At 37.5% G+C, this 24,014-nt stretch overlaps 1 protein-coding gene across 6 annotated transcripts in view; it reads left to right on the top strand.

The window, feature by feature from the left end:
• Positions 1-23,054, top strand: part of MTDH (metadherin) — a 56,645-nt gene extending 33,591 nt beyond the window's left edge. For 4 of the 6 annotated variants that reach the window (XM_077876159.1, XM_077876157.1, XM_077876158.1 and 1 more), the window contains 6 exons: positions 1,812-1,910; positions 7,254-7,378; positions 12,995-13,102; positions 16,339-16,479; positions 19,130-19,286; positions 19,966-23,054. In XM_077876159.1, the coding sequence (XP_077732285.1) occupies positions 1,812-1,910; positions 7,254-7,378; positions 12,995-13,102; positions 16,339-16,479; positions 19,130-19,286; positions 19,966-20,036 (701 nt within the window). In that variant the 3' untranslated portion in view covers positions 20,037-23,054. The remainder of the gene's footprint in view (positions 1-1,811; positions 1,911-7,253; positions 7,379-12,994; positions 13,103-16,338; positions 16,480-19,129; positions 19,287-19,965) is intronic. The other 2 variants (XM_077876162.1, XM_077876161.1) reach the window with 1 other exon arrangement.
• Positions 23,055-24,014: the final 960 nt, after the last annotated feature.

Here is a 24,014-nt window from a genome sequence, read left to right as displayed (position 1 = left end):
CCCATTATCATGAGTTTACAACTAATCCTTTTCGGTTATGTAGACCATCACATAATAACTTAAGAGTATCTGTTGATTTAGAAAATACATTATTACTAATAAACTATTATGAATTCAGCATTAAAAATGGATATGCCTTTTATTAATCACATAGAAGTCATATCTACTTAACAAATATTACATAAACGTGGGAGGTGTTGTTGACAACATTTTTTTCACGTTGGAATCCATGGACCCACTGTACTAATTATGTAGCTCCACAGCGTCTGGAGTCCCTAGAATTATAGGTCAGCAGACTTTTTCTGTAAAGGGCACAATAATAAATATTTTAGGCTTTGTGGGTCATACTGTCTCTGTGGAACTATGTAATTCTGACATTGTAGCCAGAAGGCAGCCAGAGAGGATACATAGATAACTGTATCTGGTTTTGAAATCCTATTCTCTGGATTTTTTAAATCATTTGTAAATATAAAAAGTGATCTTGACTCATAGGTCATACAAAAAGAGAGTGTTTGCATTTGGCCTATGTGTCGTTTGCCAACCCCTGCTCTCATAGACTACATTTCAGTTCCAGAGATAGAAATTAATTGCCTCTTTTATTTGGTGACTCGGTACAACACAGATACTGTTCTCTTCTTATATTCAGAGAAAGAGAAAGCAGCATGGGCTGCTAAAGAAATAGCAGTAGTGTTGTTGTGGTGCTTATAAGCAGCTAATATGCTGATTATATGTGAATTTATAGGGTTATTCTACTTGTTAAAATTTATATTAAAAATACATAACTATTTTGAGTATGTATCAAGCCATTATATTAGTGGACGGCTGTTAAGATCATCTACAACCAGGTGAAAATGTGTAAGCTAGGAAGGACTTTTATAAGAGGACTTGATTGCATATAAGTGTTTTACACTAACAGATTTTTTTAACCATTTCTTTATATCAGTGGCCCTGAGTCCAGAGTGAGTATCAGAGTCTCCCAAGGATTCTAATACATGTGGAAATTCTGATTCAGAAGGTCTGGGGTGTATGTATCCCACATGGAGAATCCCTGCTTTATGTTCACATTCTAAAATGAATTAATAGCTAAAGAACAGAGGTTTTAGACCTGGCACCCATGAATTTCTGTGCCACCAAAATTATATGCAAAATTTTATGTAAGTTCTAGATGATATAGTCCATCACAGTTTTCATCAGATTCTAAAGACTGTGTGACCCCATTCTCACCCCTGCCTCCTCCCCAAAAAAGAAAACAGAAGAAACTTAGAAGATAATAGTCTCTTCTCTCTAAGTGCACCTGAACTTAACTTGGCCTCTAAACCACCAGCTTCCCTCTGTCTCACCTCTCTAGATAATCATGTTTTTTTAACTTTTTCTTAGGCAGAAGGTTTCAGAAAACTCAGACATTTTCTAGCTCTCTTTCAAGGGTCTCAGGTTATAGGCATATCCTGAAACCTTCAGGATTTCTTTTGTGCTTTACTATTTTTCATTAAGAACAAAAATAAAATGACTTTTTTTCAACTTCTTGAAATTTGTAGATAATCAGTTTCAAATCTGTATTATAAATGACAAACACTAATGGATTGGTACTAAGGACAAAATATAGTTCTGATCAGTGAATTCAGTCAAGTGATTATCACGCTTAATCTGAAATTACCCTCAACTCTACTTTTCCTTAACTCTTCTAATGTCTGCATTTTTCCTTTTAGGGGAAATAAATAATTTAGACTCCGTGTGCAAAGTATAGAACTATTGTTATGAAACATCATTAGAAAATTCCATTTTTAATTTTATTGCATTCGTTTTCATTTAAGGGTCTACTGCTGAGCCAGTTTCTCATTCTACCACTTCTGATTATCAGTGGGATGTTAGCCGTAATCAACCCTATATCGATGATGAATGGTCTGGGTTAAGTATGTCCTTTTAAAAATTATGCTTTTGTTTTGTTTTTTCAGAATTTTCTTTCTAACACCCTAAATTCATTATTTATGTTTTAATTTTAACCCTAATTTTCACCTCTTAGGCCATAATATAATTTAATACCAAATGTGTAGTACTTGTAAACTGATTATTAAATAACTGTAGAATTTAACTAAATTTACACTTTTCATGACTCAGGCAGTATTTAAACATGTTGTTTTCTTACAGTTGCTCTATAGTTTTTTATTTTTAAATTTTTTTGTTTTACATGAATGTTCTGTTTTTCTTCTTAGTTTTAGTATAATAGAATGAATATAATAGACAGAAATGGCTTTCAGTTTATGAGGTATGCCAGTTTTGTATTATAAAACCATTTTCTTAGCCTGATTCCCAGTAGAATCTACTTGGGAAAATTAAAGACAAGAGTTATTTAAGGAGGCAAAAAAAAGAGGAAGGGAAAAAGAATTCAGTTTTTATGTTCAGAAAACTTATACTTCACTTGGAAAAAAAAATCCAAAAACCTGAGGGGTTTTTTTTCCCCACCACAACCTCAAACCTCTATACTACTTTCTCAGAATTTTCATAGGAAATCCTTTTCTAATATTTACTTAGCAATTATATGTTACCTTGTGGACTTCTCTACCATTTGGCCAGTGCAAAAAATAAAATAAAATTCTTTTGTTTCTTCAAGTAGAGTTGAAATGAAACCCTCTAAAAATAGGAACTCTCAATAACTCTCACATCCTGGGTACCTGGTGTAGTGCTTTATACACTACACTACTATATACAGGTGTTCAATAGGAATAGTCATAAGAAAAGCGAACAGTTGGCTATGTGCCAGGCACTAGTCTAAGTCTTGTGCATTTTATTAACTTATTTTAATGCCTATAACAATTCTAAAAGGTAGGTGATTTTTTTTTTCCCCACACTTCCCAGATGAAGAAACTGAGGCAAAGAAAGTTATCTCACTCAGATCACACAGCCAGTTAAATGGAGGTGGTGGTATCAAACTATGGTAGTCTGGCTCCAGAGTTCATGCTCTTATCCACCACGTGGTCCTACCCTAGTGATGATTGTAATCATGAAGGTAAACTTGCAGTGCAATACAAACATTAGTCTGTCGACTACTTAGTCTCTGTAGATTAGCTGAAGCACAGTTCTTACAGATTAAGGGAAGTGAGATGAAAAGGTAGATTAGGCTATAAGAAGTCTTGAATTGCTGGCTAAAGATTAGGGTGGTGGGATTGGTGTACTACTTGAAAAGGTATTTCCTACTTCTAGCCATCACTTTAAAACATAGTACCTCGTATGGCTTGGACTTCAGCACTTATCTTGGAATCTAGATTAATTGAGCTGTAAGATGGAGCAAATAATCTCTTATATCTACTTCTCTAGATTGTTGTGAGGTTTTAATGCGATAATGAACATGAAAGCTTTTTGCAAATTATAAAGCATCCTGTAAATCCAAGGTATTACAAGATGTGAAAATAACAATGCTGGAAAATATAGTCTCTGTACTTTGGGAAGAATGATCAGCTCTGCACAGAATAGAATCTTATAACATGGAAAACATGATTGGCTGCTAAAATAAAAGACTGAAGGAAAAGGATGTATCCACAGGACTCTACTGAAAGCTAAAGTATCAGAAACCCCATCATTCATTGATTAGGCTGTTGATAGTCTTGTTAAATCCAGTTTCTCTTTAACCTCTTTTTTTCTGTGATTTTTTATTTTTTGTGTTACCATCTTTAATGTGGCTTATTTTAGTACTCCATGAACTTAATCATTCCTTCTACATTTACAAAATGAATGATTTAGTATTTGAAATTACTAATCCACAGAGTATGTATATATGTGTGTATGTATGTATACGTAGATACATACATACACACTAGCGTTACATTTAATAGTGTGATATGATTAATATATCGACCCTCTGGTTTGAGGCATAAACATCATTATCTGACAAAAGGCCTTGGATTTAGCCAAACACTTGAATATAAAGTTAAGATGCTAAAGTACAGAAGGTAACGTTTTTTAAGACAGATGTTACTCTTATCGATTGTCTTGATCATAAAAGAACATCATCATAACCCCTATAAAAGTCAGATTTTGAATAGAACTCTGTTCTTGTTGGCATACCAGAGTGAGTGAATTTGCTGCAGCATAGTTAAAGGGGTTGAGAGCATGAGCTTTGAGGACAGACTACTTGGGTTTGAATCTTAGCCTTGGCCCTTGGACAGGTGCGTGGTTTGCTTCAGTTTCATCATCTGTAAAAATAATAGTTCTTCTTCCACAGTTGTTGAGAATTAAATGATAAAGTCCATATAGAACACTTAGAACACTAAGAATATATTCAGTAAATACCCAGTACGTGCAGTGGAGCTGTTGATATTCTTCTGGGGCGACATTCACCTTCTCAGTGGAGTTCGTTAGTATTGTCTGTTTGAACACTGGAGATTCTTTCTGACATAATTGTTTTGTTGTATTAAACTTAATATTAAAGTAAGTTCTGACCAGAAACATCTGAGCAAATTTTTTACTGATGTAAAACAAGAGATTAGCTGTGAGATGCTTAAACCTAAAATATTATTTAAGCAAAGTAAATAAAGAAATTCCTTACCATTTTGAAAAGACACTAATAGGGCTCTTTGAAAAGATATTGGCAAAGTAATGGGAGAATTTTGAGAAATGAGAAGTTACTCTGTTTATAAATGGAGAAAATGATATAATGAATGACACTATACTGCATAGTTTCTTAAAGGAAAGTGGTTTGTTAGCATATTAGGCCCACGAATCTTAAGAATTATTGTTGAGAAGTCTCCTAGTGACAACTTTTATGTTTAGGTGATCTGTTGTTTTATAAAGTGATTCTGTTTGATCTCAGTTAACACAAAACAAACCTCCAATCAGTAAACCTGGAAAAATCACCATAAAGCTTTATAGAGCCAGTAGAGATTTGTGCTTCTGTTAATGTTCTTACAGAAGTTAAACTATAGGCTGTAGTCATACCTCAGACTTTCTAGTTATCTAAGCCTTTAAAAAAGTAATGTTACTAAAATACTAGATTTTTACCCATTATTCCTCCACACCACCATATTTATTAAGAAAATAGTTTATATATCAGTATATTGCCCACCCACTTGTCTAACCTTTTTTATTCTAATAAGAAAAGACCTTACAGACCTGGCATATGGAGAGCAGTTTTCCAAATCTGCATTCAGATCTCCCAACAATGTTGTTAATGAAAGCTTAATATAAGATGAGCAGTTGGTTCTCAGTGTATCTTATTGAGAGATTTATCAGGTTTGTAAGAAATAAATTCTTAGCTATATATGCCTGATAGCTTAGAAACGGGCTTTCTATTGTTAATATCATCAGTGATACATAAACACAATCCCTGCCACTCATTGAATACTTACTGCATTGCTGTGCACTGCTTTATATGTATCTAATATAATCTTCTCAGCAGTCCTGTGAAGTTAGTGTATAACCCATTAAGATTATGAAATTTGACCCATATCATGTAGTTATGAGGTGATCAGTATTCAGATGTAGATCTGTTTTGACTCCAAGGTCCATGCTCTTAACCCCTGTGTTAAGTTAATACTGCCTCTGGATGCTTGCTCATGGTAGTAAATTTAGGAGTGGACTTCCTTTATTGTAACAGACTTCACACTTGTGATCACTTGTTCCATGTTTTTCTCCCACTAGACCATAAATTCTTATGTTTTCAGTCTCTCCATCCTCTACTGTTTTAGCCCCTCTTCTCCCTTTACATACCCCTGTGACAGATTGTCTCACTCTGTACTTGTCTCTTGTACTTACCTGTCTTCATCTCTGAAGAGATAAGACCAGGAGCTCCACGTTGGCGGGGGGAGTACATTATACTCAGTTTTGTATGTCTAGCATCTACCCCACTCCAGTTCTGGTATATAGTAAGTGCTTAATAAGGTGAAATTCCTGTAATTCCACTCTTAAGATATATCTCGTTACTGTATTATTTTCTCCAACCTCTTCCTCATATAAATTTGGGATCATGTTTTACAGACAATTTTGTCTCTTTTTTTTTTTTTTTTTCTGTGAGCCTTTTCCCAGATGATTATTTTCTTCCAAAACATAGGTTTTAAAGCCTTCATGAGGTATATAATAATACCGCCCCTTTAAACAAAAAGAGAGTTCACAAGAAAAGAACAGCAAAGAAAATAAGAATGCAGGCAGATTCATCATTCTAGTTACTAAAATGAGTTACAGTTATATATGGCACCATCCCAGGAATATATTTGTGAAATAGGATAAAAATTCTAGAAATAGGCTGAAGTGTATGTGAAAGAACTTACTAGTTAATAAAAGTAGCATGAATGGGACATGGGAAAAGATTGCATTTTTCAACAAAGCAGTGTAGAATGACTTGTTAACCATTTAGAAATAGAGCTTAACCCTTCTCATCTTAAACCACTGGAAATGAAACCTGGCTGTAAGTAGTTGCTGCAGAAGTAGATGTGGAAGCATTTATGAAATCCAGGGAGAGGAGAGAATTGACTTTGAGAGCTACTTAACCAGGATAAAGCCAAAGATTGTTTCTTCCTTTTTAGAATGAGCAAAGGAGGTAAAGTTCAGGGCCTTCTAGAGTGAAAGAAAGGAATCTTAGATTCTCAAGAATAGAGGATAGAAACCCTGAAAGTGACTTGACTATTTTGGAATTCTAAAAGTAGCATTGAATAATCTGGAGAATGTAAGAAAGTACAGGTTAAGTATTAAAGAGGAAGTTACAGCCATTAAATGTCTTAAAGTAATTATTTTAAAAAAAATAGGAGGAAAGAAAACATTAAATATCCTGTCATGACTTGGATTGGAAGACCCTAACCTTGAGGAGCTCCTAAGGAGGGTAGAGGGACAGGCGGGGGGTTGGGGGGGGGGAGTATAATAAGCTCAACTAATTCTAGGAACTAAAGTCAAGTACAAAAATGGAATGACCAAGGGAAAAAAAGGAGCAGGTCCCTGACCAAGTTAGACATATAAACAGTACAAAGAGCTGAGTCGGGAGGTTGGTCACCAAGGAATTAGGGAGTTAAATGGGTAATTCTTAAGTTTCCGGGAGTTTTTTTAGAAATTCCATTTACTCAGCCATATGAGGTGCCTAGCAGAAGTGGAGCAGCGGGTTTTTTTACCATCATGTTTTTGGGTTTTCTTCTAGCTCTTAAAATGTGCTTGGGAAAAAGAAGGAAGAGCAATAGTTTAAAATTGCAGCTTAGTTCAACAGAAGGAATTGTAGTTTTTGCATCTTAGCTTTTGGCAGAAATGATAGATACCTAATTCACACTGTTAAATTTTAGATGGTCTGTCTTCTGCTGATCCCAGCTCTGATTGGAATGCACCAGCAGAAGAGTGGGGAAATTGGGTAGATGAAGAAAGAGCTTCACTGCTAAAGTCCCAGGAACCAATTCCTGATGATCAAAAAGTGAGTAAAGGCATTGGCGGGTATGTCTGTTTCTCTGTGCACCCCAACTACATTAGAATTATTAGGGGTTACGTTCTCTATTATAAATGTATCCCGTGGTAGAATTGCTTCTGAGCCACTCTGACCCTGTTTGCTTCAGTCCTTATGCCTGCATGCCTTCTCTATATCACTGTTTATTCTTTCCAAAAGTTATTGAGGATTCAGATATGTCGAAAGCATTATTAGGCACTGATCAGGAAATACAGTTCCTTTCTTCTTAAGAGAATTATTATAATAGTTGTGATGTATCAACTCTGAGTGTGTTTAGCAAAGAATAGATCAGTTGCCAATGATAGATTAAGGAAGGCTTCATAGCAACAGACAAGACTGAGAACACCATGAAAAAGACATCGATGCAGGAAAATAGGTAATGTTTAGTGGAGAGGTAAATAGTACACATGTGTGGAGTCCGTTGATGATAGGATCTTACCCTATTAGGCTGTATTCCTTAAAGAAAGGGACTATGAAGTGTTTATGTCTGTAGCTCTAACAGCATGCTTGGCATGCAGTAAATAAAGGAATGATGTGTACCTTGCCACATTTTCATGAAATTCTGTAAGTGATAACCTGATGACAGCTTTTAAACAAAGGATAACCTAATCCTCATAGGATTAGGAACATTTGGGCTGGATACAGTGGAAAAACAAGAAGCTTCAGAAGCTATTTTGGGATAAGTCGTAAAGAGGCAATTACATGAATCAGGTAGGAGATAATGAACTAAATTGATAGCTTCGAAAAATAAATGGAAGTGGTGTTTACCAGAGACCTAAAGCTACTGATCAAAACTTGACTAGTTGTAGGAATAAGGGTGAAAAGCCAAAGAGGCTCTGAAGGTAGTAGAGCCACTGGTATTCAACAAATACTAATTGAACATCTGCCATGAATCAGGTATTAGTGGAGAAGATAAATAAGACACAGTTACTGCCTTCAAGGAGCCTACAGTCTGGTTAGGAGAGGAAGGGGACCAGCATGTCAGCAGATAAAAGTAAGGTTACAGTTTGTATTAGGTATTAGGGAAGCACTTAGGAGTTTTAGCAAAGGCATCCTAGAGATAGAGGCAGCACGTAGAGCAAAAAGCAGTTAGAAATTAAACTAGAGAAGGAGGCAGAGATCAGATGCTAGCGGTTCTTGAATGACGTATTTAAAACCTGGATTTTATCCAATAAGTAATGGAAGGATTTTAAGCTAAAATGTTTTTTTCGACGTGGGCTACACCGGCAGCCCACGTAGGTAGGAAAAGGAGCAGAGGCACATGTGAATAGAGGCGGGAAGACCAGGTTAGAGGTTGCTTAGTAGTCCAGGACAGTCACTCCTAAGAATGGTAGGTGGAATACTGAATAGACTTGAAAAATACGTTGAAATAAAATCAACAGAGCATGTGGTTAGAGTTGAATGGAGGAAGAGTCATCAAAATGACTTCCAGGATTTTTGCTTGGGTTACTGGGGAAGGTAGAAGTGGTGCTCCCAACAGAGAAAATGTAGGACCAAAGGCTAGTTAATTGGGGGAAGGATGATTGGCTCCATCTGGAATATGTTAAATGCCTGAGAAAAGTTGGTTTTGTGCCAGGTTAAAGCTTAGGGAGAAAGATCTGTTTGGAAGTTCCTAGTATACGGTGGGTCAGCACCTTGAGAGTAGGTGAAATATGTAGGAAAAATCTAGAGTTGAAAAGAGCAGTGGAATGAACATGGAATCTGGGAAACCACCAGCTTTTAAGGAGGAAACGAAAGCCCACGAAAGACTGAAGGAAGAGAGCGCTGGGTGACAGAAGCGTGCCGCTTGCGCTCTGCTGATTAAGAGTAGCTTTGTTAGAGATCCTAGACTCAAAACCATGTTGCTGTAGGTTGAGAAGTTTTGTTTTTTTTCTTTTAACTAAGTTTGGATGGAAATGAAGGTGAGGTGGTAGTATCAGGAAGGGTTTTGTTGAGGGTTGTTTGAGTTTTGCTATAGAGACTTTAGCCCAGGGTAAACTTTAAAGTTCCATACGGTAGTGCAAAAGCAACCATCAGCAGTAAGGAAGTGAACCTTCTTTACAAAAACTGGCATCAGGGCAGGTTTGGAGTTCGTCAACCCGTGATTTAATGTATCTGTAGACACAGAGAAAAGGGATCTAGAATCAAGTAAAAGTTAGACATAAATGAGAGATTTGGCTCATAGAGTAAGATCCTGACAGTAGAGGTGGGGGAGCCTTAGGCGTGAGTGGATTGTCGGCTGGCCTTTGATCCAGTTAGGATGGTATTACCTCCGATCTATAGAGACCAGAGAAAGGAATAGGTGGCCATGGGACTTATACTAAAGGTGTAAATAAATGTAGAGGGGGACAGTTAATAGGTGATACGAAGGTTGAGGGGTTAGGAAGAGAGAGGGATAAATGGGCAGAGCGTAGGGCGTTTTAGAGCAGTAAAACTATATAGACACTGTAGCATGGTGAATGGATGTCATTATACATTTTGTTCCAAAGCTGTAGAATGTACGACCCTAAGGTAAACTGTAGGGGCTTTGGGTGATAATCCTGTGTCCGTGTAAGCTCATCAGTTGTAACACCTGTACCACTCTGGGGAGGGAGCATGGCAGGGGTGGGGAGCACATGGACATCTCTGCCTCCTGCTCAGCTTTGCTGTGAACCTAAAATTGCTCTAAAAATAAACCCTGTTAGGATAGAAAAGCTTCCTGGTACAGTCCCGTAACACACAGTAATCATTCTGGTATTTGTTGAATGTTTAATGAATGTACAACCAAAAATCTGTTTCTCTACCTGAAACTTCCTGGTGCCTGATGATCAGAATTAGACAGTAGAACCACTGAATGGAGTAAAGACTGTCACGTACAGCAGTTCGTGTTCTGAGTATACTCCAAGATTGTCTTTCATTTTTCTTAGAAAAAATGGGACACCTTGGAGGAATGGAGAAGTAAAATGTGATGGGTTTGTACAATCACATGTTAGAAGTTAGAAATTTATGAAATAAGTTACATTGATATCAACATGAATAGACTCAGAAACATGCTGAATGATGGACAGGTTTGCAGAAAGATACAGTATGATACCATTTATGTAAATTTTATATGCGTGGACACCCCAGAATTTATTTAAAAAACTTAGTTGGATAGACAAAAAAGTTCTTGGTAATTAGTGGTTTACCCCTAGGGAAGGTGGTGTGGACTGGGAAGGGGGAGTGTAAAGGAATTTTATGAGTAATGTCTTTTACATTTAATGATCTAAAATAAATTTGGCAAAATGTCAATTTGATATGAGTTAAAAGATGTTATGGAATTGATTTCAGCCTTTTCCCCATGAACAAAAAATAGTGTTTTGCCATGAGGAAATTTCTCTTATGATTGGATTATAATTGGCTGAGAAGCAGAATGACCAGAGTCCTTGTGACCTGAATATCCCCCATAGGATGCATTTTTTTTTTTTTTCCACGTATTTCAGTCATTATGAGCTTATGGTGAAAACTTCAGTGGAGAGGCACCTGACTGGCTCAGTGGTTGAGCATCTGCCTTCAGCTCAGCTTATGACCCTGGGGTCCTGGGATCGAGTCCCACATTGGGCTCCCTGCATGGAGCCTGCTTCTCTCTCTGTGTCTCTCTGAATAAAGAAATGAAATCTTTAAAAAAAATCTTTAAAAAAAAACTTCTGTGGAAGTTTCTCCACAACTGGCATCCAATTTGTACCGGACATCTCTTAGCTAAGTTTGTGTAGGATTTTGTTTTTTCCATCTACTAGTAATTTCTGTGAACTAGTTGGTGGTTCGTGAGACCTCCAGAATCATCCTAATGACTGTTCTGCTGAGCAGAGAAGTAGTAGTTACCCCATCATCTCTTCCTATAAGGGTAGAGTAGGAATCTTGCCTATCATGGAGAAACAAAAAGCACTTTGTCATAGAAAAGTCAACTATATGCTTTGTGTGAAGGCATACTATGAATATTAATTTAAGTCCTAAGTCACTATTTTTGTCATATGGGATGTTATTTTCAGTGACATTCCGTCTCACTCTGTTTTTTAAATTAAGCCTTTTATCTTGAGATAACTGTAGAGTGAAAAGCATTTGTGAGAAATGATACAGAGAGATCCCTGGACTCTTCACCCAGTGTCCCCCAGTGGTAACATCTTGAAAAACTGCAGTACAGTATCACAACTAGGGAGTTGCCATTACTGCATCAAGATATAGAAGACATTCCCATCCTGCAAGAATCCCTCATGTTGCCCTTTGTTACGGCCACTCTTCCTCCTGTCACCAGCCCCATGGTAATGCCTGGCAACCAGTAGTCTGTTTCCATCTCTATAATTCTGTCATTTCAAGAATTTTCTATGAATCGAATAATACAGCATGTAACCTTTTCATACTGTTTTTTTTTTTTTTTTTTTTTCACTCAGCATAATTCTCTAGAGACTCATCCAGGTCGTTGTATGCATTCATTAGTTGGCTCTTTTTTACTTTTGAGTAGTCACAGTGTGGATCTGCTTCAGATTGTTAAACCATTCTCCTGATGAAGGACATCAGGATTGTTTTTAGCTTGGGGCTGCCATGAATAAAGCTGCCATATACATTTGTGTACAAGTTTTTGTGCGAACATAAGTATTTTTGTGGGATAAATGCCTAGGAGTATAATCCTTGGGTTGTAAATAGTTACATATTTAGCATATTAAGAAACTGTCAAACTATTTTTCAGAGTGGCTGTATCACTTCCCATTCCCACTTACAATAAATAAATGATCGTATTTCTCTGAATCCTTGCCAGCTCTTGCTTGTCACTATTTTTTATTTTAGATGCAGATAAGTGTCTAGTGAACTCATTGTGATTTTAATTGCATTTCCCTAATGATGAATGATACTGAACATCTATCTCTGCATGTGCTTTGCCATCTGTCTGTCCTCTTTCGTGAAATATCTGTTCATATCTTGCACATTTTCTAATTGGATTGTTTACTATTGAATTTTGAGTGTTCTTTATATAGTCTTAGATACATAAGTCCTTTGTTGAATATATGGTTTGCAAATATTTTCTCCCATTCAGTAGCTTGTCATTCTCTTTAACAGGGTAGGATTCTGTTTTACTGCACATAGTTCTGCATTTAAACTATGAAATAAAACAGAATGACCTAACCAGTGAGTTTTTAAAAACCAAGGTTTGCACAGCTCTAGTAATTTATCGTGGAGGGGATGAAAGATGTAAAAAAAAGAGAGACGCCTGGGTAGCTCAGTGGTTAGGCGTCTGCCTTGGGCTCGGGGCGTGATCCCAGAGTCCCGGGATTGAGTCCCGCGTTGGGCTCCCTGCGTGGAGCCTGCTTCTTCCTCTGCCTCTGCCTCTCTCTCTATGTCTCTCATGAGTAAATTAATAAAATCTTTTAAAAAAAAAAAAAGAAGAAAAAGTGGTCTGTCATAGACATAGGAGAAGGAAATTCCATGTACTTGTTCTTTTTTAATGTGTAATTTTAGATATATTTCATTACTCATTACTAATTCTTAGCATTTAGAAGATAAAGACCGAGCCTAATGAATGAAATTATTCCATAATTCCTGAATAATGAAAACTTAACCAATTGGTTCACTTTAATATTTTGCTTTTAACATCAGGTTTCAGATGATGATAAAGAAAAGGGAGAGGGAGCTCTTCCAACTGGAAAATCTAAAAAGAAAAAAAAGAAAAAGAAGAAGCAAAGTGAAGATAACTCTCCTGCACAGGTAGGGTATCAGAACAACAGACGTCATTCATTAAGCACCTACTGCTGAAATGTGAAAGGCTAATATGCAGATACTAAGAATATGTAGAAATAAAAGACATAATAGGAGATAGCAGGTTTACTTGTATTGGAAAAGTCACAGAATGTTTTAAAGATCTTCTATATCCTACTGTAATAAAAACTGTTGTTCTAAAAAAATCATAACCAAAGATGTAAAACCAAAAGTTACTAAAAATAAAATAAGATACATTTTGGTTTATATTAAGGTGAAATGGAAAAGGAGATAACAGTGTTTCTCACAGAATGTCTTTTGAATAACTGGAATTTATTAGCAAGTTAGAAGTTTAGTTCAATTAGAACAACCGTGTGCATCATGAGTGAAGTGTCATCCACTCTGAGTTTGCTCTGTTTCACTTAGTATTTTCTGCTTGTTTGGCTTCTGACAGGAGCTTTGTTTATGTCATTCCTACATTTTCCTTCTTTTTTCATGGTCTCTCCTATTAGGAAAATTTTTAGATTATAATATGGGTGAAAGCAAAGCTATTTTAATTTCAAACATACTAGATTACTAGAAGTATGCATGGGTTTCTATAACCATTACATTACAAATTACGGAAATCTTACTCCTTACTTACAACATGCGGCTAGTTGTTCTTATTCCTCTAAATGTAGGAGATAGGGGCACCTGGGTGTCTCAGTCCTTTGAGTGTCTGCCTTCAGCTCAGGTCATTTCACGGTTCTGCAGTCGGCCCATGTGCGGCTCCTTGCTCAGCAGGGAACCTGCATCTCCCTCTCCCTCTCCCTGCTGCTCCCCCCGCCCCCTCCCTGCTTGTGCTCTCCCCTCCCTGTCAACTAAATAAAATCTTTTAAAAAATAAGTTAGTAAATAAATGTAGGACATAGCCAGAGTTTCTATAGAGGATAGCCCACATAATAATTTTCCTGTTTATTGTTTTCTTTGGGAAAATTTGCTGCATAAGGCTTTTTTAAAGGAAATATGCGTTGCATTCATTTTTGTTAAGGGAAGCACAGCCCATCATAAATGACACCAATCCATTTTCAGTATTAGTTTTTTCTCACAAGTAGTGGTTGGGTATTAAGGTTAACGCAACTGAGATCAATGGATATGAAAAACTAAAACTATGTAATAGAGGTGCTTCTCTTGTTAGCTGAGTGAGCTAATGAAAAATGTTATTGACAGCTTGATAATACTGTCTGAACTCTTTTAAGCCAGACTTTCCTGGACTTTTGTGATTTTCTGGTTTGTGAATTAGATGAGTTCTTTTAGAAGAAATTTTGTGCAGTAGATGTAATCTGTAAAGTTCAACTTACTGGCAGAGGTCGTTAACTTGTGAAAGTTCTTTTGGTATTCTGATACTCCTTTGATCTGTTTTTAAAAATAATAGTGAGTATGGGACACCTAGGTGTCACAGTCGGTTAGGTGTCCGATTCATGGTTTCAGCTTGAGTCATGACCTCAGGGTCGTGAGATGGAGCCCCACATGGGGTTCCACACTGTGCGCTGAGTCTGCTTGAGACTGTCTCCCTCTTCCCCTCCCTCCCTCCCTCCCTCCACCCCAAGGTCAATAAATCTTTTAAATAAATCACAAGGAGTAAGTATACAGGATTTAGAGTCAGATCTGTATTCAAATTTCAGTTTTGCCATTTACTAAACTAGTAGTTTTTGTTTTACTTTGCAAAAGTGACTTAACTGCATAGGTTGCTTTGAAAATTAAATGAGACATCATGAAATTCTTTGCCAAGTATATAGAACATAGTAATCTACCTATAATACATTTGGGAATTTGTCCATTTTACTTGTGTGTACGTGGTTGGTGGGCGTCTTTACTGTTAGAGTACAGCTTAGAGGGGCACCTGCGTGGCCCAGTTGGTTAAACGTCTGCCTTCAGCTCAGGTCATGATCCCAGGGTCCTGGGATCGAGCCCCATGTCGGGCTCCTTGCCCTGCGGGGAGCCTGCTACTCCCTCTCCTTCTGCCTGCTGCTTGCTTCCCCTGCTCATGCTCTCTCTCTCTCTGTCAAAATAAAATATATTTTTAAAAAGAAAAGAGTATAGCTTAGGATAGAACTAACTGATGTGTTCACATTAATTTTGTACAGATTGCAAATCTTACATACATACTTCCAAAGCTATTCATTTAACTTAAAATCACAACAAAATTTGTTTTGCTGTCTAAACCCACTACCATCCTGAACAAGTTTTATGAATTACCAGTATTGGCAGAAAACTTTCAAGATAATCCTAGCCAGTTGTTTGTATGTATGTGTACACTAAAAAACAATACAATTAACAGTGATAGTCCTGTTCGATATATTCTCGTTCATATTTATTTCACACACCCAAGCATGTAATGTGCTTTAGAATTACCTTGTTGGGGATCCCTGGGTGGCACAGCAGTTTGGCGCCTGCCTTTGGCCCAGGGCGCGATCTTGGAGACCCGGGATCGAATCCCACGTCGGGCTCCCAGTGCATGGAGCCTGCTTCTCCCTCTGCCTGTCTCTCTCTCTCTCTCTCTCTCTCTCTCTCCATGACTATCATAAATTAAATTAAATTAAATTTAAAAAAAAAGAATTACTTTGTTGGAACTCCTTTTTAAAGTCTGCAGGCCTAAGAATGGAAATGTTACAGCTTAGATAGGACCTTAGAAATTATCTAGGCACATTGTATTTTATAGTTGAGAAAACTGAGGTTCAGGGAATGAAATGATTTGTCCTTGACCATATGCAGCTAGACTGCAGGAGGCCAAAACCGCAATGTCCTTTCTATGTCAGCCTCAGTTATCTACAGAATGTGCATACTTACAAATATTTTGTTCATTGAACAATTCATTAAGTGAAATGTTATTTCTAAAGTCTTGGTTTGAGTATCACCTAATTCACTGTGTACTTTGTTTAAAAGAAAAAAAAAACAGTTTATTTTGTTTGAGTTGGTTTAGTAAATTAGAATGGTTTGCATTTGGGGATGGGAGTGTATTGGTTTTTAATTCCCAATTGATTGAAGTCCCTGGGGATAGCAGGAGTGATCACTGTTGTTCCAGATGAACTTGTGTATTTTCAATCTTTGAATGCTTGTTTTTATATGCTCTGCTAAGCTATTTGGACAGTTATTGAAGTTAAATTACTTTCTTGGACTATCTTTTGGATATTACAAGCCAAATAGATTTTTAATTAGTAAAAAAAGAGTGATTTGTATCATCTAATAGACTACTTTTCTCTGTAGGACACAGAAGAATTAGAAAAAGAGATTAGAGAAGAGCTTCCAGTGAATACCTCTAAAGTCCGTCCAAAGCAGGAAAAAGCTTTTTCTTTGAAGACCATAAGCACTAGTGATCCAGCTGAAGCACTCATCAAAAATAGCCAGGTAATTTTTTGATATTTAAGTAATAAAATTTTGATGACTTAAGAATTGTGCCATAACTTGTATTTTATTGAAGCACTAAGTGCTAAGCATCGCTAATCACTAAATGCTGAGCATTTTAAATACACTAAATAAGTTAGCCCTCATCACAGCCCCACAAGAGAGGTAAGATCTATTATATAAATGAAGTTGGGGAAGTTGAATACCTTGTCCCAAGCTGCATAACTATCTGTGGTGAAACCAGGATCACAAGAATGTATTTTCTCCTATTACATATCTAAACATACAGAGGATAGATTGCTTAGAGGAAATGAAACTGGTTGCATCTTGCTAAAAGCAGGCACACAGTATATAATAGGACTCTGGTCCAACTTCTCAAAATGTAACATTTGTTTAAAATTTGGTGACCGTTTTTTTTTTTTGTTTTTTGTTTTTTTTTTCCTTTTTTCTTTTAAACAATTTATTTATTTGAGAAAGAGCACAAGCATGGGGAACAGCAGGCAGAGGAAAAAGCAGGCTCCTCACTGAGCTGGGAGCCCAATGTGTGGAGCTTGATCCCAGCACCCAGGATCATGACCCGAGCCAGAGGCAAGACTCTCAGCCACTGAGCCGAGCCGCCCAGGCCCCCTTGTGACAGGTTCTTGAAATATGTGCCATTCAGTAGAAAATTTTAATATGTCAGAAGGGACCATTTTAAAAGTCTAGGCCAGTGACACAAGAAGTCATAGTTTTTAAAAATCTGATTTCTAGAAAGGCAAATTATATAGAAATATATGAAATCCTACTAGAGTTGCATGGCTCGTTTATGTGCTCATTCAAAAAAATGTATTGAGAACCTACTACACGCCACCCACTATTTGAGGTTCTAAGAATATATCCAAGAGCAAAGCAGATAAAAAACATCTCTGCCTTTGTGGAGCATACATATTTAATGAAACAGCTTCAGATAGGAACCTGAGTTACTGGGGCACCCGGCTGACCCAGTCAGTGAAGCATATGCTCTTGATCTTGGGGTTGTGACTTGAAGTCCCGTACTGGAATTAGAGCTCACTTAAAAATAAAGTATTTTAAAATAAAATAAAAGAAAAGAAAAAAAAAGAAAAGAATCCGAGTTACCACTAAAAGAAGTAATTGGTAATGGTCTTGTGCTAAAATAAAATCTTAACCATACTTCCTATTGGGATTTGATGCTTTTAATTCCCTAAGAGAAAAATTCCCTTTTGAGATGAAAGGATGTGATCTCAGTACAAGCATAGATTTAATAGTAGGGCTGCAAAGGGTCATTTGACATTTTGATGTTTTACTTATTAGGAAGTCATTTTCAGAAGCCATCTGGTAAACTATTTCTGTTCTTCTGGGATTTAACATAAATTAAGTGAGACAATAGAGAGGAGAATACTGGAAATAAATACTAAAACTTTTGAGTATGAAGTAAATATAGAGAACATTAAGAAAGCTGAACTGAGCAAGACAAATGCATATGTGAAATAGGAGGGAATCTAAGTAATTACCTGCATGTACAGAGCTTCCTCCGGTTTCCTTTTCCTTTGAGCTTTTTTAAAATTTTAATTAATTAATTATTTGAGTGAATGAATGAGAGGGAAAGAGAATCTGAAGCAGACTGTGCACTGAGCACAGAGCCTGATGTGGGGCTCAATTCCACAATCACAAATCCATGACCTGAGCTGAAGCCAAGAGTCGGATGCTTAACCAACTTCGTAGCCCAGGTGCCCCTCCCAGGTGCCCCTCAGTTGAGCTTTCTTAACATCCACAGAGCCTGGAAGAACTAGGGGCAGGAGAGATGTCACCTGCCCTGTTCCCGTATTCACATCATGTTGATAAGTAACACCAAAGGATTAATGGATCTCCTCCTCCTCTGGTACAGCCTCAGGGCACTCCAAATACTGGAGCTTCCATCCTTACCTCTCCTAACCACCCATTCAGTTAGGCCTCACTTAGGCAAATCAGTTGACTTGCCCCCTTTCTGCTCCCAGGTTGGAGAGGAGAGGCAAGGTCTGAGTCTAGGCCCTCAGCCTTACAATTTCACTACCAGACTGGATAGAACTGGAAAATTTGGATTATTGCTTCCTTTAATGGATAGGACTAGTAGCTACAGTCTGCTTTTGTCTGATGCCATCTTTTTCTGTGGGTAGGAAACGGAAGTGCTTGCTGCCCTGTTTGAGTTACCTCTCAAGAAACAGAGGAGGGAATGTCACCCACTGGAAGTTCAGAAATTAGCCATTTTCTTCTTGTCTTTCATTTGAAAAAGTTTTGAGGAATTGAGAGATGGTGAAAAGTGGACAGAACATTGAATCACTAGAACATATAAAATATATTTGTAATGCAAAAGAAGAACATAAAAGCTCATGGAAATGGAATTATTCACTCTTATTTGAGATTCAGTAAACATCTTGTAATTTTAATACTTTTCATCCATTTTTTTTCTTGACCTTTATTGATGGATATTGTAGGTAAAGATTTACTTGGTTATGCTGCTAGAGGGCAGGCATGAGTTGTGTTTCTGCCGATAATTATTTGGAAACCGTCTTGGTGTATTTACGTATTCCTAAACAGCCTCTTGGTATTACTCTGATACTTAATTTTATCTGAAACTTTTTATAAAAGAACCTAAAATAATTTTATTCCAAAATAGCCTATCAAGACTCTTCCACCTGCTATTTCTACCGAGCCATCCGTTATTTTATCAAAAAGTGATTCTGACAAGAGCTCTTCCCAAGTGCCACCGATATTACAAGAGACAGATAAATCCAAGTCCAATACTAAGCAAAATAGTGTGCCTCCTTCACAGAGTAAGTAATCCTCATTTTTTTTTTTTCTATGTTCTCATACACTTATAAGTGTTAATATCTTAGAAGTCTGAAATAGTAGACTTCTGATCTTAGAAGTCTGATGGATTAGTAGGGCAACCCTCCCTTCCTTTGCAAAGGCTAGACTCCTTGGAACCTTGTGGACCTCAGCTCTGAGGGCCAGTGGGCTGACACCACTCCAAGCAAGAGGGGTGGCCGGTGACAGCGGAGGACTCGATGCTTGCCTGTCCGTCTGTCTGGTCCCGCTTGTTTTCCGTGCACATGTTCTTGGGACTATGAATTGTTCTTTGCCTCCTTTTCCCTCCTTTTGTCCCTTCAGCTACCTTCAGGGTCCATTTTGCCCATTATCACTTTTATTACTTAGATTGAGCCATATTAAATGATGGGTTTTCTAGATCAGAATCAGTGAAATATCTTCCATGTGATTAAACTAAGTAATACATTGGGATTCAAAGGAAAAGAGGAAGGCAGCCATAGAATAATCTAAAAACTTGTCACTGAAACTTGAAAACTTAAAGGTTGAAGCATTATTAGTGGATTTCAAAACATGTTTTCATTAATGCTACTTTTGTATTTTTGAGACATTGGAGTATTTACTCCTGTTTTTTCTTTCTTTTTTTTTCTTTTTCTTTTTCTTCCCCCCCCCCCCCCCCCCCTTTAGCCAAGTCTGAAACTAACTGGGAATCTCCCAAACAAATAAAAAAGAAGAAAAAAGCCAGACGGGAAACGTGAATATATTTTTCCTGAATTGGACATGTGTTTGCAAACACTGTCTGGAAGATTATGCTGTTTATGCAATAATTTGTGAACATGTACAGAGTTTTATATAAATTTAAACCAATTTTTAAAACAAAACTGTGAACACAACCACCGTAAAAATGGAATCAAAGGAAAGTTAATTTATGAAATCAAGAGGTCAGCAGAATATACTCCAGTGCTGGAAGACACGTGGGGAGAGTCTTTTCAACTGAACAAGAATGATCTTAATTTAAGAATATATCCTGGTTTTACAGCAGTGCCCTGTTTACAACAGCTTGTCCCTGTCGCCTCTGCAGCTGAGGAATCCAGGGTTCTGAGGAGAGGGGGCTGTCTGCAAGTGGGCAGTCTTCTGCACGGAGCTTAGACCATCTGAGGCTGTTTATGCTTAAATCCAAGTGCTTTGATCAAATGCATAATCTGCCATCTCCTACATCTATGTTGGTAGCCGTTTGTATTAAAGGAATCACAAGTGCAAATAAAGGTCATTTATCATTTGTTAACTAAACTCCTGGTTTAGTTTACAGTTTTTAAAAAGTTCTTAATTAAAACATTGAACATGCAGTTGATGGCTTGTATGGCTTACGAAGTTATTTTTGATAGTCTTACATTACTTGAATTGTTCAAAGTTCAGTATATTTTAAATTAAGAAAGGTAAACTATATGTATTTGTTTTATACTTGTAAGGTTCAGACTCACAAATAATGCTCTTGTTTAGAATTTGAAAACTTTCAGGCAAAATCCACGTTAACATTTTTCCTTTTCCCTAGCAGTTTCTTTTTTCCAGCATCGACTCTTCTGCATTGCTAATACTTCAACTTTAAAAATGAAATCTCACAAATTAGTCATACAGACAGAACTTTGAGTATGTGATGGAGAATGAAAAACTAGAGTCAGACAGCTTTAATTGACATTGTCAAGACCTCCAGTTATCAGGAATACATTTTTTTACTGCCTTAACCTATAGTGCGTAGAATATGCATCAATTTCTTGAGGGGGATTCGTGTTTTTATAAGAATTTTCATGTAATTATTGCAATCGTGGTCAAATAAGGAACGTTTTCTGCTTGAGACTATTGATTTAAATGACGTGTGAGATGTTTCACCATTTTCAGGCACTGTGTAATTCTATTGTAATAAACTGGCAGGTATCTTTGTAACTATAAATAGTGCATGCTCAGCCATGTACACTGTAAATAGCCTTTACCAAACGTGTTTGACAAGGACCATAATTAACATCACTTAGTGAATTGTGATAAAGAAAAAAAAAGCCATGATTTATTTGATGTGATTGGCTTGTTTTTACGTGGCGCCAAGAATGAAACTGTTTAACAGCTGTAACCAATGGTACTGACCTGTCCATCCAATCTTGTCCTTTATTATATCTGATTGTGGTTTGATAGTATTGCATTGTCACACCAGGAAAGCTGAAGAAGCAAAATGGTTTTAGTAACTGCTGAAGACCGGCCTTACTAACGGACAGCTTTCCTGCCGAGGATTATTAGCTTTTATCAGGTGTTAACATCTGTTTCAGGAATACGGCAGTGTGTTTACATGTCAGAAGTCTCGTTTCATTCTATGATATTTCTAAATTGATTTCTTTAAATAAATTCAGCAAATGGATAGCATTGTTTTTATTTGCTTCAATATTGGGGTAAAATAAGCTCACCTGCCAGGAATTCATTTCTTCAGATGACTTTCTTCTGTTAGCTTTGCATAGATGTTTCTTAAATAGATCCGAGGGTTCCTAAGTTGCCAGCACTTTGTAAAGGTGTCCCAGAGGAGGATTTGAGGAGTCTGTATAAGTTTTTAGAATGTGCCAAAAGATCTATGCTCAGAAAATTGAACTCTCTCAACTCTACCTCACCATTTCTTTAGCTTAGGATTTTGTTGGCCGTGTCAGGTGTTGGACTTTATTTCTCCAGCTTAGCGTCTCCCATACAGCCACCGACAGCGGGCGTGAGAGACACTGTCTTTCGAGGAGAGATCTAGTGTGGAGATGAAGAAGTGCATTGCTAAACGGGTGGACCTGGAGTGGAGATGCCTCTGTCTCTCCTCTCCAGCTCAAGAGCCAGGACGTGGATTTTATGTTTTTGAGAGATGGCAGCTACGAGTGATAAAAGTATTATTTTCTTTCATATGCATGAGATGAAAACTCTTGCACAATTAAAGTATCATTGTTTGTTGCTCTTTACCTGTTCCAGAAGATTTTTGTATGGCACTGCCAGTTTCTGGAATGTGAACACAGGAACTGTTCTCCATCATCAACCTCAGAAGGAACTAAAATGAAGGTAGTGATTCAGGGAGGAGGAGAAAGAGAGGAGCCTGTTGTCTTTTGGAGGCTTGGATTAGATGCTTCCCAGACTGTTAGGAGGGTGGTAGCTGATCCCTTTAGGTGTCCTGAGACCTGAAGGGAAACCTTGTTCTGATTAGCAAACGAGGCCTCCTATGTAGAGATCCCCCTGACCCTGACCCGTCGTTCCCTATTCTGTAGAGGGGCTTGGGATTTCCCCAGACTGGAATCCTACCTATCTGTACCCCAGATTGAGCAAAAACAATAGTTGAGAGAGTAAAAAAAAAAAAAAAAAAAAAAAAAAATGAAATAAAATGTCATTAATGTAATTTACCATGTTTACTTTGTGCATGCATGGGAAGGGGGGTGGGGGGCAGTGGAAATAATTTATCCAGATCTAACGGAATTATTTCACAGGCTAATCCAGTTTGTATTTGGGTTAAAGATAATGGAAAGGCAACATTTAACTACAGAGTTTAGTTTTTCTGAATTTAAAAACAGTCCTCTATTAACATAGTGTGAAATATCTTTCAAAATTGAGAATTAATTAGGTTTAAGATGTCTAAGAGATGTCTTAAGACTTTCTTCTGTGAACTCATTGCACAAACTGGAATTACTTTCCAAAAGGCTTAGGGAATGCAAATATGTTATTTGTAAAATGCATTGAGTTTTGTAAATAAAACAAACCATTTTTTTGTTTAATTGCTCGTTACAGTTCTCTTATGGGAAGGGATTTCAGTCATTTAGCATCCGAAGCAGCTAGCCTAAGGGCAATTACTTTTTGATGTTCTTGATGCTTCTTTCGAAAAGCCTGGGTGCACTTGGAGGCTTTACTAGTGGGAAGTCAAATGTTTGGAGTTAAGCACCCTGTAAAATAGCCGTTGGGACACATGATGTTCTCTATGGGAAACTGCTTCCATCTTAGCAGTAGCTGTAACTGCCACCAGGTTCAGTATATGACTTGCATCGGGTTTTTAAGTTAAGGAACTGAGACTCAAATCTGGCACTATTTATTACTTTTGGCTATGTCCCCAAACAATAGTGACTTAAACAAGATAGAACTTTGTTTCTTGTGCGTGTAAAAGTCCGGAAGGCAGTCCACGGCTGCTGTAGCGCTGCGGGGTCGGGAACCCAGGTTCCCTCGACATTGGTCCCCCCCCCCCCCATTACTCAGTATGTGGCTTCCGCATCAAAGTTGCAGGCAGCTGCACAGCTAGAAACCTGTCAGCATTTCTGCCCTCTTCCTTTAGGAACGCTTCTTACAAGTTAGCACCACATAGGCTCATCAACTCAAACTTGATCCCACTAGCTACAAAGAGAACAGGAAATAATCGTCTTTATTCCGGCTGTCACGGGCCAATTAACATTTCAGGATTCATAACTGAGGAAGCACAGCTAGCAGTCGCCGTCACGGGGCTGGACGTGCACTGCGTTTGTCCTGCACCCAAGCATCACTTTTAAGGTTGGGTTTTAGTTTTTCCAACTAAAATTTTGAAATCTCTTGGGTACCACTCAAGAGTAGTAGCTAGTAATGTTCAAACTTCTATGTAATAGCTTTCTGTAAGAAATTCCTGCCACTCGACTGCTTTAAATTGCAAAGACAGGCTGAGAGAGACTGAGCAGCCTGCTATCATGCCTATGTTGCAACTATAACAAGTGTCA

This window comes from Canis aureus, chromosome 28 (assembly GCF_053574225.1).
Source record: "Canis aureus isolate CA01 chromosome 28, VMU_Caureus_v.1.0, whole genome shotgun sequence".
Taxonomy (NCBI): domain Eukaryota; kingdom Metazoa; phylum Chordata; class Mammalia; order Carnivora; family Canidae; genus Canis; species Canis aureus.
Note: the sequence above shows the minus strand (reverse complement) of the source record. Positions and strands in the feature narration are given on the sequence as shown.